At 42.1% G+C, this 16,502-nt stretch overlaps 1 protein-coding gene across 1 annotated transcript; it reads right to left on the reverse strand.

Annotated features, from left to right (window-relative positions):
- Window positions 1-808: 808 nt before the first annotated feature.
- LOC120537065 lies at window positions 809-14,748 on the reverse strand. The gene is made up of 5 exons (XM_039765683.1): window positions 14,477-14,748; window positions 10,226-10,344; window positions 3,098-3,181; window positions 1,167-1,268; window positions 809-1,062 (listed from the first exon to the last, which is right to left on the reverse strand). The coding sequence occupies exons 1-5, from the start codon at window positions 14,730-14,732 to the stop codon at window positions 1,015-1,017; spliced, it is 609 nt and encodes a 202-aa protein (XP_039621617.1). The 5' UTR covers window positions 14,733-14,748; the 3' UTR covers window positions 809-1,014.
- Window positions 14,749-16,502: the final 1,754 nt, after the last annotated feature.

Consider the following 16,502-nt stretch of genomic DNA (forward strand, 5'->3'; position numbering starts at 1 on the left):
ATAACAAAAGAACTTATTCCAACCAGGGAGCTAGCACCCCCTGCTGGATAGAGTGTGCCAACTCCAATTTGTCAAGTAACTTGTCTTTGGGATGTGGGAGAACAAAAGGACCCACCAAAAAACCAACACAGTAAATGGAAGAACATGTAAACCATCTCAGGCAGTGCCAGGGCCAAAGCTCACATCCGGGATTAAGGAACTGTGAGGCGGCAGCACTTACCACTGCACCACTAAAAATGAACACCAAGAAATACTAAAATGACAAAAATCAAAAGTAGGTCAGGCAATGAAAGCTGATTTTTAGTACACACAGAAGTGTTACGTGTGCCCAGTTAGAGGCAGAAGAAACAGAACTCAAATACTGTAATCAGGGACCATCTGACTCCCTAAGCACTGCTGGCAGCTTGCACTGGATGTCATGTAACAGTCAGCCATTTCCAGCAGTTGAGCACACAAACGGAGGTCAAAATTAAGCAGACAAACACAGCGAATCTGCAGGAACTTCTCTTTTGGAAACAAATCAGTATGGCATTAAGATGTAATGAAGATACAGGCAAAACACATACAGTACTTAAAGGGTGATAAAGGAAATGTTTTTAAATAACTCAGTTAAAAGCGACTTACACATATGAAACGCTTGCTGTCTAGTGTGAGCAGGAAAAGTTTAATTCGTTACTGTAAAAGACTGCCAACCTTTAATTACATAGAAATGGTCAGCACAGATTGGTGGAGATCACTTTCTACACATTCACTTAAATGTTCTTACCTCGCATAATATGCAGAAAACGTGACAAGGAAATAAATTAGATTCAAGGTAATTCTGTGCATTTTATTCAGCAATACAAAGGAATAGAAGCTATAAGTAATTTGTTTAATTTACATGTGCTTCCATAAGGAGTTAATGCAAACTACATAAAGCAGAAAGTCCTTCATTTTCAGCAAAATGTCTGCTCTATTTCATTTCATAATTGGCTGGAAAAATACCTTGCGTATGTTATAGAGCTCAAGAGGACATTAGAGATTTTCATAAACGAGGTCCAATGTTTCATCAAGGTATGGCTTCTGGGGGAACAAACGAGGTGATATAAGCAGCTTTATAATAAATAGGCTAAAGACCCTCTTTGAGCTTCATATTAAAACAAAGTGTCGTAGATCAGTGTGCCTACCTCGTCTTTGTCTCTGTTCTGCTCAGATGGCTTTCCTCTTCTGGCTTCCTCAGGTTTGAGCTCGATTACGTTGTAAATAGATGGGTTGCATGTTTCAAGACTCTATATGTGGAACAAGTACAATATTCACAAAAATGATTTGTATATAAAAGTCTTAATTACTGATAGATAGATAGATAGATAGATAGATAGATAGATAGATAGATAGATAGATAGATAGATAGATAGATAGATAGATAGATAGATAGATAGATAACAATGGAGCCAGCAGTTCTCCATCTAACTTATTTCCATATACGCCTGTGTGGATTCATCAGGCACTATTGGTTTAATAAAACGCTTAAGAGTAAAATTTGACAGATCAAAAATGAGTATTAATGGCAGCCCTTTGGGTGGCAGCAGTGCCTCAGACTCTCGCAGGGCTCATGGGAGACAGAATTAAGTACAACCCTGTTGGGTTTTGGCGGTGCTGCCAGTGGGTGGCACAGCTGTTCCTGAGCCCCGTGTGGGCGTTTGTTGTACAACACCTGGAAGTGCAGCCAGAAGTGGGGCAACGAGCACCTGGAGCACTTCTGGGTGACTTATATAAGGGCCAGCAGAGACTACTCAGTGAGCCAGAGTTGGGTGGAAGGTGGACGAAGCTTGCCAAGGAGGAGTGGAGGAGAACAGAGAGATAAAAGAAAAGTATTGTGGATTGTGGTGTTGGTGCTTTGGTAGTGTGTTGTGCCTGTGGGAAATGGGCAAGACGTTGCCCACAGGTGAAGAAAAAGAAATAAAACATTTGTGTTCACTCAGTGTGCCTCCTGTGTCTGTCTGTGTCGGGTTGAGTGGCTGCTACGCCTTCAATCTTTGTCACCACCACTTGCAACCACCAGCAGTTTTCCCCCAGTCGGCTGTCCAGCCAAACTGAGGAGCCGGGTAAGAAGGGCCTTGATCAGGGAGGTGACCGAGAACCCAATGGTCACTCTAACAGAGCTTTGGAAGATGGGAGAACCTGTCAGAAGGAGAACTATCCAAGCAGCACTCCGTCAATCAAATGGAAGCCACTCTGGAGTAAAATGCTTATGGCAGCCAGCTTTGGAGTTTGCCAAATGGCATTTAAAGGACGCTGAGAGCATCTGGTCTGATGAGACAAAAAAATAAACTCTGCCTAATACCCTCCACACGTTGGGGCATGATAGTGGCAGCATCATACTGGGACATGCAGGGACATGGAGACTGCTCAGAAGTGGGGGAAACAGTGAATGCAGCCAAATGCAAAGAGGTCCTTCAAGAAAACCTGCTCCAGAGTGCACACCACCTCAGGCTGGAGTGATGGTTCACTTTTAAGCACCACAATGACCTGAAACATACAGCCAAGACAATGCTGGAGTGGCTTCAGGACACATCTTTGACTGTCATTGAGTGGCTCAGGCAAAGCTCTGATTTAAACCCTTAGAACGTGTGGGGAGAAACCTGAAGATGCTTAAGATGACCTGCCAGGACAATCGGGATGAACTGGCCAAAGCCAAGTGTGGAAAGCTTGAAAAGACTTACCCAGGAAGACTAGAAGATGTAACGGATGCCAGAGGGTCCTCTGCAAAGTACTGAGCTAAGGGTCTGACAATTGATATGAATGTGAGATTTCAGTTTTGGATTTTTGATAAATTTGCAAAACTTTCTTAAAAACATGTCTTCATTTTGTCAATATGGTTATGGAGTTAAGTTATGTTCCATTTAAAATTAAATCAACAGCTCAATAAACTGTACAGAAAGTGAAGGATCTTGTAAATTAGACAGAAAATGGTGAAAACTCACAAAAGAGTAACAAGCTGAGGCTGCATGAAGGAGTCATGTTACCTTTAAGAACACCAAAGGAGAAAAACAAAAGTGGAAAAGGCAGCCAAATGTACTTTTGTTCCTTGACTCTTCAGATTTTTTTTAGAACTAACCTTGTAAATTGAACCAGAAGCATTCTCCGCTGGTTTTATTTCAGTCTTGGCTGTTTGGGAGGCTCTTTTCTTCTGAGCACAAATCTAAAATATCAATAGATATAATCAGTCCCACCACGTCTGCTGACCACCAGCCCATTTTCAGAGGCTGCTCTTTCCATTCTGGGGTTGTAGAAGTACTTGAGTGTGATAAGGCGGTCCATCACTGGCCACGTTATGTCGCACCCACTCATAACAGGCCCAATCTACCCAAATCCAACAAAAAAGGCAAATCCACGCAGACACAAAGAGAACTGCAAACTGGCCTGAGAGCTGAACCTGGGTCCCTAAAGTTGGGAGGCAGCAGCACTAACCTAAAATCATAGCCCCCCGGGCTCAAGTATATAATTCTTTTTATCTCACTTGGCCCATCTGACATTTTCAACTTGCAATTTCACCAACATCATACAAAAAAAAGAAGTTAAAATAAACAGGAAAGCATTAAATTCACCTACTGTAGAAAAAGCAACTCAAAGCAGTAAATGAGTGAAAACTAATAAACCCTTCCAGGCAAATGGCGGCCTATTCACTGAGCAAACATAAAAATGTCTTAGCCGAGGCATTGAAAAAGCTGTTACTCCTTACATTATTTGATAAAAATGTATCCCTGGTTTGAACAGCACTAAAAAATTAGCATGTGCCCTCAGTTCTAAAGTCTATTGTAAATGTTACATTATCCTTCCTGCAAAAGGTTGGATCCAGTTATGCATAAAATATTCCAGCAAACTAAACAAATATCATCCTGAAGCCCACTTTATCCAAATCAGGGTCATGGCAACATCAGGTGACAGACGTCATACGGTCACAGGATCAATTCACCCCACAGCCACCTTCACACTCTAGCAGGGCCAGTTTAGAAATACCAGTTAAATGAACACACATCACCAACAGAATAAAGATTTTCATAATTAACTTTCACGAAACCCAAAGATTCTGGGGGCTTCATTCCTCCGGTAAACAACCCTGATTGCAAGCATAGAGGAATGAAGCTTTGTAATCTGTCAAGAACGTCACAAATGTGACTACCACCCCCCTCGTAGAAGGAGTGAATTCCAGGGGGACAGAAGGGCTGGACCCTCCACCTGAATACCTGACGTATCTGTCTGTCCACTCTCTCTCTCCTCAGTAAAATTAAAAATGACCAGCTAACTGTCTGGCCATAAAGTTTCTTCATCATCAGTGGCATTGTGGACGCCCCTGCAAGGCCGTAGAGCTTTCAGACTTAAAGGGCTCCCTCATTAGACCTCCACATTTTTATAAAAAGAAAAAAAAACATTTTTCGCCCTTTTAAAGTTCAACAAAACGGTTAAAGACTGGTGTGTCACATGGCATGCAACCGACAGTAAATCTGCAAAAGTTAGTTAGTGGGCAACAAAGAGATCAATCATGATAAGAAGAACAGAGTAACTAAGTACGGCCCAAATCAAGCAACTGGCACAACTGACATTTGCCGAATAACCAAAGACAATATGATATGATTGATAGATAGATAGATAGATAGATAGATAGATAGATAGATAGATAGATAGATAGATAGATAGAGTGCATCCAGAAAGTATTCACAGCGCATCACTTTTTCCACATTTTGTTATGTTACAGCCTTATACCAAAATGGATTAAATTCATTTTTTTCCTCAGAATTCACACAACACCCCATAATGACAACGTGAAAAAAGTTTACTTGAGATGTTTGCAAATTTATTAAAAATAAAAAAACTGAGAAATCACATGTACATAAGTATTCACAGCCTTTGCCATGAAGCTCAAAATTGAGCTCAGGTGCATCCTGTTTCCCCTGATCATCCTTGAGATGTTTCTGCAGCTTAATTGGAGTCCACCTGTGGTAAATTCAGTTGATTGGACATGATTTGGAAAGGCACACACCTGTCTATATAAGGTCCCACAGTTGACAGTTCATGTCAGAGCACAAACCAAGCATGAAGTCAAAGGAATTGTCTGTAGACCTCCGAGACAGGATTGTCTCGAGGCACAAATCTGGGGAAGGTTACAGAAAAATTTCTGCTGCTTTGAAGGTCCCAATGAGCACAGTGGCCTCCATCATCAGTAAGTGGAAGAAGTTCGAAACCACCAGGACTCTTCCTAGAGCTGGCCGGCCATCTAAACTGAGCTATCCGGGGAGAAGGGCCTTAGTCAGGGAGGTGACCAAGAATCCGATGGTCACTCTGTCAGAACCTTCCAGAAGGACAACCATCTCTGCAGCAATCCACCAATCAGGCCTGTATGGTAGAGTGGCCAGACAGAAGCCACTCCTTAGTAAAATGCACATGGCAGCCCGCCTGGAGTTTGCCAAAAGGCACCTGAAGGACTCTCAGACCATGAGAAACCAAATTATCTGATTGAACTCTTTGGTGTGAATGCCAGGCGTCACGTTTGGAGGAAACCAGGCACCACTCATCACCAGGCCAATACCATCCCTACAGTGAAGCATGGTGGTGGCAGCATCATGCTGTGGGGATGTTTTTCAGTGGCAGGAACTGGGAGACCAGTTAGGATAAAGGGAAAAATGACTGAGCAATGTACAGAGACATCCTGGATGAAAACCTGCTCCAGAGCACTCTTGACCTCAGACTGGGGCGACGGTTCATCTTTCAGCAGGACAACGACTCTAAGCACACGGCCAAGATATCAAAGGAGTGGCTTCAGGACAACTCTGTGAATGTCCTTGAGTGGCCCAGACTTGAATCCGATTGAACATCTCTGGAGAGATCTTAAAATGGCTGTGCACCGACGCTTCCCATCCAACCTGATGGAGCTTGAGAGGTGCTGCAAAGAGGAATGGGCGAAACTGGCCAAGGATAGGTGTGCCAAGCTTGTGGCATCATATTCAAAAAGACTTGAGGCTGTAATTGTTGCCAAAGGTGCATCGACAAAGTATTGAGCAAAGGCTGTGAATACTTATGTACATGTGATTTCTCAGTTTTTTTATTTTTAAAAAATTTGCAAAAACCTCAAGTAAACCTTTTTCACATTGTCATTATGGGGTGTTGTGTGTAGAATTCTGAGGAAAAAAATTAATTTAATCCATTTTGGAATAAGGCTGTAACATAACAAAATGTGGAAAAAGTGATGCGTTGTGAATACTTTCCGGATGCACTGTATATAGATGTGAAAGTCACTATGTGATAGATAGATAGATAGATAGATAGATAGATAGATAGATAGACAGATGTTCCGTATACACCTGTGTGGATTCACCAGGCACTATTTGGAGTAAAATGCTAATGGCAGCCAGCTTTGGAGTTTGCCAAATGGCATTTAAAGGACGTTGAGAGCATGAGGAAAAAGATTTTCTGGTCTGATGAGACGTAAAAATAAACTCTGACCTGAATTTCATCTGCCTAATACCCTTCACACGGTGGGGCACAATAATAGTGGCATCATACTGTTGGGGTGCTTCACAGCAGCAGGGACATGGAGACTGCTCAGAAGTGGGGGAAACAGTGAATGCAGCCAAATGCAAAGAGGTCCTTCAAGAAAACCTGCTCCAGAGTGCACACCACCTCAGGCTGGAGTGATGGTTCACCTTTAAGCACCACAATGGCCTGAAACATACAGCCAAGACAATGCCGGAGTGGCTTCAGGACACGTCTTTGACTGTCATTGAGTGGCTCAGGCAAAACTCCGATTTAAACCCTTAGAACGTGTACAGTTAAAGCATCAGTGAAAAAGGGAATTGGCAGAATGTGTCATAAACGAAGCAGATTACTGTACGTCAGGTGAAGGTGAAGTGTGATGGAAAAGGCTTCCTCTGCTTGTCCTCCTGCCCACCTCTTCCCACTGCAGACGATTACAAGCTGATTTATAACAGTGTGTCGAGCAATCTGACAGTGGCAGACCCAAGTAAAAATACCAATATGCAACATTTGAATAGAAATAATGAAATTACAACACTGGGGTCTTGTTATATGGTAATGCCATAGCAGTCTTCCTTTCGAAATGCAACACATTGGCCAGGCAGAGCGCAGTTTTAATTTAGACTCTAAATGTTTTCTTTTAAATCGTTTGTGACTTTGGCACAGAGGCAGAGGAGTTTTGAGATATAGAAGAGCGCCCACATAGCATTGAAGTATGAAAATAAAAAAAAAGTGTTAAATATGTGAAATTGTAAAATATTTCTTGGGATCCCTTTAGTACAGGTACGTTTTTGCTGTGTTCACAGTTTTGTTCAGTATATCTTCACTGCAGTTATTTTTATGATTAATAGTTATGCTGTTTAAAATGTCCTGATTTGCTCAATTTTAATCTGTTGAATTAATTTTGTTGTTTCCAATTGTTACTCATTTTCATGAATGGTACTTTGTTGTTGAGCGCAATGGCGTCGTTGTTATAAACCACTTGAAATAAACTACCAAGTAGTGTGGTAGACAATCAGACTTTAGGGACTTTCAAAACTCGACTTGATGTTTTTTTGGAAGAAATAAGTGGACAGGACTGGTGAGCTTTGTTGGGCTGAATGGCCTGTTCCCATCTAGAGTGTTCTAATGTTCTAAAGACATTACTAACTAAAACCGATGGCTACATTCACAAAAGAGCTCAGTTTCCATTTTTTCACTCATATGTGACAAAGATCTCAGTTTTATTTTAGAAAGGGGTTATCAAAAACATCAAGGAATCAAAATTTTTCAGAAACTATATTGCTCTTGTAACAACTGTTTTGCATCCCAACCATCTATGTCGCTCTCCCTGTCCGTGGTCCACTTGTCTCTGTGTACAGAATACCAGCAGGGTCAACTGCTCTCAAACAAACACCTCTGATCTTTCTTTTCTTGATTCGCTTCCCTGCTACCAGGAATGAAAATATGAGTGCGTCCTGCACTGAAATGATGGAAGTAACCAGCGCCTTTTAGTTTTGTATGTGTCTGACAAGACTGTTTTAATAATTTTGTGCATGTGGGGCACATTCAGGATAGACAGATCTGTGGTTGCAAAACGTATCTGAGCAGTCAAAAAGAAATAAAAAAAGATATGAGGAAAAAATCAGGATAGAGAAAATCAGAACAGAGTCACTCTTAGCTACCGTGCGAATGTAACCTTAAACGACTTGCGCTTTTTCAGACAAGAGCTGATTTATATGAATGGCAGCATTCAAAAAACATTAAACGTGTGAAAATGATAGCTATGGAGTGTTAAATTGGGGTTTGATTGTAAATGATTTGGGGCGGCACGGTGGCGCAGTGATAGCACTGCTGCCTCGCAGTTAGGAGACCCGGGTTCGCTCCCTGCGTGGAGTTTGCATGTTCTTGCCGTGTCTGCATGGGTTTCCTCTGGGCGCTCTGGTTTCCTCCCACACTCCAAATACATGCAGGTTAGGTGGATTGGCGATTGTAAATTGGCCCTAGTGTGTGCTTGGTGTTTGTGTGTGTCCTGCGGTGGGTTGGCACCCTGCCTGGGATTGGTTCCAGCAGACTCCCGTGACTATGTGTTCGTATTCAGCGGGTTGGAAAATGGATGTAAATGATTTTTTCAGGGAGGGGCCTCCCTTATTTATTGGTGGGGGAGGAGGGTACACAAATTCTGTGCTGCGCCACTGATTATCATCTACTAGTTACCCAGCCATTTCACGCAGTTCACACAGGTTAGATGATTAGCCTGTCAGGGATGCCAGGGGCAACGACCCGGCCGGGACGCCGTGAGGGACCGGAAGAGGGTTAGAGCCCACCCTGGATCACGTGGGGGCCACGGGTACAGGGCATGGAAGCTCCACCCTGTAGGGGCCCGTGGTCACCGCCAGGAGGCGCCCCAATGCCTTGGGGACCTGTTATCCCAGCACTTCAGCCACACCAGGAAGTGCTGGGGGGGAAGATTTAGGACGGCACCCGGAGAACTGCCAGGACGACAGCCGGCACTTCCGCCACGCTGGGGCGTGGCCAGAGGAGGAATGCCGGGAACACCTGGGGCTCATCTGTGGACTGTATAAAAGGGTTCGTCTCCATTCATTCGAGGCTGGAGTCGGGTGGAGGCAGGACAAGGCAAGAGAGGAGAGTGGAGGCGGCCCGAAGAAAGGCATATTGTGGCCAGGATTGTGACTTTGGGGTATTGTGCATGAACTGGGTCTGAGTGACCATTTATTATTATTGTAAATAGTTGTAAATAAATGTGTGGTGGTTGAAAAACAACATGTCCGCCTGTCTGTGTCCGGGCCGCGTCCACAAGCCCTAAAATGTTTTTCTTCACCTCTTTCATATCTTCTGACCCAACCTCCAATCATGACTTCTCTGGCCTTCATCATGGCCTCATTCCCTACACCTCACCCACACATTATGTGCCTTCCACTCAACATGTCCAAACCACCACTTTATATTCTTTTCCCTCAGTACAACATCTCTCGCCGTCACAGTAAGTCTTCTCCGCTTACCCTCAACTCCATGACACTCTAGATACCCATCGGTTTTTCTGTTTGAATTGTTTTTGCTTTGTGCCACCATCACCTAACATCTATGGAGGAGGAGTGAAAGTCGTCAAAAATTTTGATCTCCGGTTCTTGACAGATCTCAGTGTTTTTGGGTCCTCTTATACCGAGTATATCGAAATCTCGATGATGAGTGTGTGTCTGTCTGCATTTCAGTTTCTTGAGGACAGTCTGGAGCTAAAATGGCTGGATGGAAAAATATCAAACTGGAAACTTCAGCCTGTTATGAGATGACAATGTGCTGATTAGTTTCTGAGCCAAATTGATCAAGAGAAAGAGGCTCTCTAGAGGAGCCCTCAAATACTGTAATTCTGAAATTAATTACATATTCTCATTAATATCGTAATGACCTGTTTTATGACCAGAAAGATCAGAGCATCAGAGCAGGAAATAATTACTGAACTGTTATCGAATAGTTTGGGTAACTTGGTTCCTACAGTGCAAAGCCCACTGACGCTCACAGCCAGATTTTTTTCTTGTATTTTTTTATCAGTTGTTCTCCAATAAACATCTCCTTGGATCTATTTAGTTCCCCAAATAATATTATGTATTAAGTTCAAAATGATCATTTCTGGACTTGGTAGATATGACTTGCCTCTCAGACATCTTATGTGGTCTGCTTGTTCAGAAAATGTAAAGATACTGATGTTAGCTCTCACCTTTGCTTTGCAGAACAGCAACAAAGTCCCCGTGATATTGAAGATAAGAAGGACAAGAGAGAACAGCAGCAGAAGGACAAAAGCCGTCTTGAAGGATTTTGGCTCCTCATAATCTTTCTCTAGAAGAGAACAAGTAGAAGTTCAAGTTCAGACACCCACACTAAACACTCTCGGGGGACACTTCATGCCTGTGTAAACTGGTCGGGAAGGCCAGCTGTGTTACAGGACTGAGGCTGCAGGCAGTGGAAAACAAGAAGATGGTTGCAAATGCCATGTGTCCTGTGTATTACTGTGAAATAACGGAACAGCGAAAAGAGATTGAATATATAGACATAGGTGATATGACAGAAGCATGTACTGTAGATATTGTTCAGATTTAAAGTTTAAGTCGGAGACTTGTAGATCATCTAATTTATGTTGCCATCAGTGAGCAGTAGTGTTTCTTCCCAATGAAGAGGCGTATCTGCGAGAATTATAAGATTTGTTATTCGGTGAAAGTGAAATCCACAAACACTACAGGCAAAATATCAGAATCTCCAATAATCTGTTTGCGTTTGCATAATTCAATGCTCAAAACATAGATTTACACGATTCAGGACCATACGCTATGAGAATTTGTGGTCCCGCAACAACTAATGCTGCTACAAGTTTAATTTCAAAGAATCCACAATTCAGTCAGGTTTATATTTATGATCACGGAGAAGCAATGCAACATAGAATCGAAAGAGTTAAACGATCAGATGTATTCGAAATTCTGCAGTCAATAATGGATACAAATCCATACCTCCAAAAGTACCGCACTTTAAACAAAATTTATCTAAAAAAAACGGACAAAGACGTTTTCTTGGATTTCTATATGAATCCGAAAGATCACACTCGCATATATAATAAACCAACTTGTGACAAACTGTCAGAGATAATAGTTTCGAAAGACTGAGATATCAAAGACAGAGCTGATGTTTGTGTTTAACCATAAGCACAGCATGATTCGTCGCAAGCGGCAGAGCCGGGAAATGAATAGCATGTAGGGCTCGCACAGGGGTTGGTGAGCGAAGCGAGCAGGGGGCAGAGCACCCTAGTATAAAACACAAGATAATTGACTGCATAAGTGTACACCGCCTTTAATGTGACACACCTAACACATCACTGGTACAGCCAAGTGGTTTCAGAAGCAACAGAATTAGTTGAATGGAGGTCACCTGACTGGGGTTTCAGTTGATTGGAGTCTGAATGAACCTCATGTGGATAGCAGCTACGGTAAAGCAGCAAGCACAGATGTTTTATAGCGAGCAAAAAACAACGCAGTCTTAATCAGACGGATGAATTTGCCTACTCATATCAATGCTGGTCCACTGTGTTGATCTGTGAAGCTACCATTTTAATTTAACACTACTGTAAAAAACTGAAAGTGAAGGCTTCCACAATATTTTCTCACTTGGTTGCCCATCCTGACAAGATAGGACTGCTCCTCTGGGAAAGTTTTGGAAATCTCCCCAACCATTTTGAAAGCTGCCTGCGGCACGTATTGTGGAAACAGTCCCAGCCACCACTTTTCATGAAGCCGTGTTGTGGAAATTGGAGGTAAACAGCCTACACTCTAGGTGTCTAGTATGTGGGGCCGAGTGTGACCAGGACGATGGTGAAAGACAGGCAGACACGGACACAAAAGGGTTGAGTTTAAGTGACATCTTACTTACAGGTGCACATAAAGAAAAACAAAAATAATGTCCCACGGCAAATATATATCAATACCCAGTCCAATACCGCAAAAGACGCACAAAACAGTTATAAATCGGAGCCCAAAAATGATGACTATCTACAGCATTTACAGTGGCTGACTGAAAGTCCCAAACAAAAAGAAAAATGCACACAAATTAATGAAACCCATATACACACAAAAGTCAAAAATAAAGCTGTCTTCCTCCACAGTAATGCAAGTCAGGAAGCGGCTCCTCCAAATAGTGTATAATACGGGGTTTCCCAAAAACAAGAATATTCAAAATATAGAAAAAGAGAAAAGTGTATATACAAAAATAAACAGTGCACCATTAACCATAACTCAATAAATACCCCCACCAAAGTAAATCCAGAGATATTTACATAAGAATAAAAAAATATTTACAAAAATCAAGGCACAAGCAGTAGTGGCTGGTAAATTCAAGACAGTGTTCTACCAAATACCCCTCTTTCTGCACGATCAAGCCAGAAGACCCCCTTTTGTATTCCAATTAAGCTGCTATACGTCATCCCTCCACGGGCACGCGATGACGTGGACGCGCACAATTTACTTTTAAGGCCGGAGTTAAGAGTGCGAGCAGCCGGCGCGCGCATATAGCTATCCCGGCCATTGCGACAAGACTGCTTCTTTCCTAAAAATTGAAAGTGCGCACTTGCTTCCCCGAGTTACTGCCGATACGGGATCCCTTTTATAAACCGCGGCAAACCAATACTAAGGCACTTCGCACTTTCTCTCACTCTTCTAGCGTTATGAAGTCACGGGAGGCACGCGCACGAGTGGAAGATAGACAACGGCATCCCGGCCGGTCAATGACAGAGCCGCCTTTCCACTCAACACGAGACCCGCTGAGACGCTCCACAAAATGCGCTCATATCATGAGCGAAGCTGTCCCTCTGCACTTTGCAAATGGACAAAAAGGCAAACTTTTATTCCTTATACTTTTTGTCATTTTTTTTCCAAACAAATGCCTGTCTTATAACCCTGTAGAGGACACAAAACTATTTATTTTTATTGCTGGTAATGCCAGCGAGGCACAATATCACAGAAACCTGCAAGTGAGAAAAGGCAAAGCCATGTGTACACACAGAACTGGTAAAACAAGACACTGTAGGGATATTGGAAGAACCTTTTTCTGGGGGGAAAAAACTACAAGGAACAAATCCCCTTGTCTGTCTCACCAGTACCTCATAGGGTTGACATTGTTGTTTTTTTTTTTCTGTTTTTTAACTCTTTGGTCAGACTTGAAATCAGTTGATCTCATGTCTGCCACACTTGGCAAGTCAATGGATAGCACAGACACTGTGCAGCTGTCAAGGTACATATTTTCCAGTGATGGTGAGGGGGTCAAGGAGGAGCTGTTGTGCCTTTTGCCCCTGAAGGCTAATACAACCAGAAAAACAAATTTTGCTACTATGAAAGGATTTTTATAAGAGAAGAAGAGAAACGAAATAAAAATAAACCTCCCTCTTACTGATGGAAATGTTCAAAGTGAGAGGCTTCACTTTGAGTTTTAGTGTCTGGGCATCCTACTGTCTGTATAATTCATTTTGCACAAAATATGGACTTATCTCTGAGTGACCTAATGGGGTGGATGTTGCACTGTTCCTCTCCATGTGATGTCACTGATGCTGTGAATGAGACGGCACTTTCTAGAATGGAAGCACTGCTTAGTAGTCTCCTTGAAAACTTCATGACACACTCTGACAAATTCAAAATCATGAGTGAAATGCTCTTATGTGCCCCTTCACTGTCATGGGCACAGCTGCACATGCCCATCTTAGACCAAGGCTGTGTTTCCAAGTATCGATGAGGTGTCCTTCCTGCTGGAGATAATTAAAGAGTAACAACGTGATCAATGGCGAGTTCAGTGAGGAGGAACTCTATAGGAGAAGGTGATGGACTCAACAGACGTACCACTTATGTTTTGATCACGTTTGGATCTACAGTACCTACATCCGAGAGTCAGGACTTTCTTTGATGAATCTCATTAAGAATTAGAGGCGCAGGGGCATTTGAATGGCATCTTCACCAGGGCTCTGATCTCCCCACAAGCCGGCCTTTGGTAACCTCACTGTGGACCTACAACATCACCCATTCTACTAACAAGATCAACTTGTACAGTTAGGACCAGAATTGCTTTTAATTGTTTATTCTTCCATCACAATATATGTTAAACAACACAGGTTTGAAGTATGAATTTGAAAGACAATAAAGATAAATAAAAACATTAAACAAAAAACTACTAGGACTACTGCTACTAATAATAGCTAATCCTTGTTTTTGTGCTATTTTCTCCCAACCATTTCTTAAGGTTTGAGTTTTTTGTTTCTCAGCTGTCTACCTCGGTACTTTTTCTAAATTGGCAACCTACCCCGCTAATTGTGCCAATCTGCCATCAGGTAAGGGTATCCTTAGTAGTCAGGAAGTTTGATAGGAAATCTCTTTTGCCAACGTCTACAGGTTCTGCTCTAATACGTTTCACTTGGGAATGTCCAGAAGCTTTTCTTACATACCTTGAACAATTAAGTAGCTGAAGATGTTCTTGACATCTGTGTCAGGGTCACTGTAGGTGCACTCGTAGTAGCCTCCCGTGTCTGAGCTGGCATTGACATCCACAGACACTGTCATCCTGCTATTATCGCTTTTTGGTTTCAGACGAATGCCATTGTGAAGAATATGCAACGACCCAGCTGATGAGTTTGGTGGTACCGACACCAGACATTGCAATTCGACTTTTTCTCCCACAAATGCCATCAGTATTGGATCCATTTCCAGGGTCACACTTTCACCTACAATATTAGATGGAAAGGGAAACAATTTCTATGAATACAATTCAACTGACACTCTACGAAAAACCTGGGATGACTTAAAAGTGGAATCAATAACTTCTACAATGCTAGACAATAAGAGCTATACATTAAAAAGAGAAATACTGATTTAGTGCACTCTTCTAACTTTAATGGTGAACAGTGGTTCGCAGGTTGATGTTGCTGCTTCGCGGGCTCAGTTCATGGACATGAGAGCCATCTGTGTTAATTCAATTTTCATGTGTGGTCCCCTTTGTACTGAGTGAACTAGGTGGGAGAAAAATAGAACCGGGAAGTGTCTGTGATAAAATAAACTAGAGGAGGTCATAACCAGGAGAGTTAGAATCGAGGAACAGAATGTTAGACAAAAATTGTAGTCAATATTTAAATAAAGAGCATCCAAGAGAATTTACACATAAACTGAGTCAAACATAAGTCAAAGATCATGGTCAAAGGGACAGAAAAACGCTCATAACCAGAGTTCAAAGTATGAATTAAAAAAAGAGCACTAGGCTTTTTAGGTAGATAGATAGATAGATAGATAGATAGATAGATAGATAGATAGATAGATAGATAGATAGATAGATAGATAGATAGATAGATAGATAGATAGATAGATAGATACTTTTTAGGTGGTATCCATAATCTTGGACAAACTAGGAATTGTCCAATGTTGATCTTTACGACCCTGTGGCCCACTGTATGTTCAAATTGTTTGTTATACAGCCTCCAGTTAATCCAAAATGCTGCTGCAAGAATTATATGAAAAAATACAAACACATAACTCCAGTCCAATCCTTACACTGGCTCCCAGTTAAGTTTAGGGCAGATTTCAAAATCCTCCTTTTAACATATAAAGCATTAAATGGCCAAGGTGCGGCTTACTTGCCTGAACTTATCATGACTTACAAACCAGAGCGCACATTAAGATCTCTAGATGTCAGTCTGCTTATGATTCCAAGAATTAATAAAGTAACAGTGGGAGGTTGAGCTTTTAGTTACTGGGCCCCTAAACTGTGTAATGGTCTACCTGCTACTATAAGAGATGCCCCTTAAGTCTCAGCTTTTAAATCCTGGCTGAAGACTCACTACTTCAGTTTAGCACACCCTGACTAGAGCTGCTGATTAACTGTACAGACTGCATCTCTGTTGTTAGTCATTAGCACTAAAACATAAGTAACACGATAGTTATCATTTGATACTAACCCACACCTATTCTGTTTCTCTTCTCGGTACTCAAATGTGGCACTTGGTGCCATGGCCCACTAGCCAAATTGTTTTGCCTGCCTATGGTAAAGTCATCCCTGATGGAAGATCGCAGGAGGGGTCCTTTCATCAGATTGGCTGGCCAAGCGCTGTCTCAGCTGTGGAATGGCCAAATGGGGGAGGCAGCTTGATGGCTGAGGTCTCCAGGACTGTACACAAATCCAAATCATATTATGTGATATCATCTACTGTTAAATTCTGCTCTGTAATTGTAATATTTTTATTTTCATACTGTATTGAGGAATACTTCTGTTCAGTGTATTGTATTGTATTGACTCCCTTTCTTTTTGACACCCACTGCACGCCCAACCTTCCTGGAAAGGGGTCTCTCTTTGAACTGCCTTTCCCGAGGTTTCTTCCATTTTTTCCCTACAAGGGTTTTTTGGGGAGTTTTTCCTTGTCTTAAAATAGCAAAAAGAAAATGAGAAAGTAAAAAGTGAAAACACTTCAAACCCAAAAATAAATG

The sequence above is a fragment of the Polypterus senegalus genome, chromosome 10, assembly GCF_016835505.1.
Source record: "Polypterus senegalus isolate Bchr_013 chromosome 10, ASM1683550v1, whole genome shotgun sequence".
In the NCBI taxonomy this organism is placed as follows: Eukaryota; Metazoa; Chordata; class Cladistia; order Polypteriformes; family Polypteridae; genus Polypterus; species Polypterus senegalus.

Bases quoted from the DNA above. Each gene is read 5' to 3' on its own strand.
- LOC120537065 (XM_039765683.1), bottom strand. From the start codon at position 14,732: ATGGATCCAATACTGATGGCATTTGTGGGAGAAAAAGTCGAATTGCAA. The intron at 10,345-14,476 runs GTATGTAAGAAA...GTTCTCTTCTAG, and splicing joins CAGCTACTTAATTGTTCAAG to AGAAAGATTATGAGGAGCCA. The intron at 3,182-10,225 runs GTGAGAGCTAAC...TTGATATTTTAG, and splicing joins TGCTGTTCTGCAAAGCAAAG to ATTTGTGCTCAGAAGAAAAG.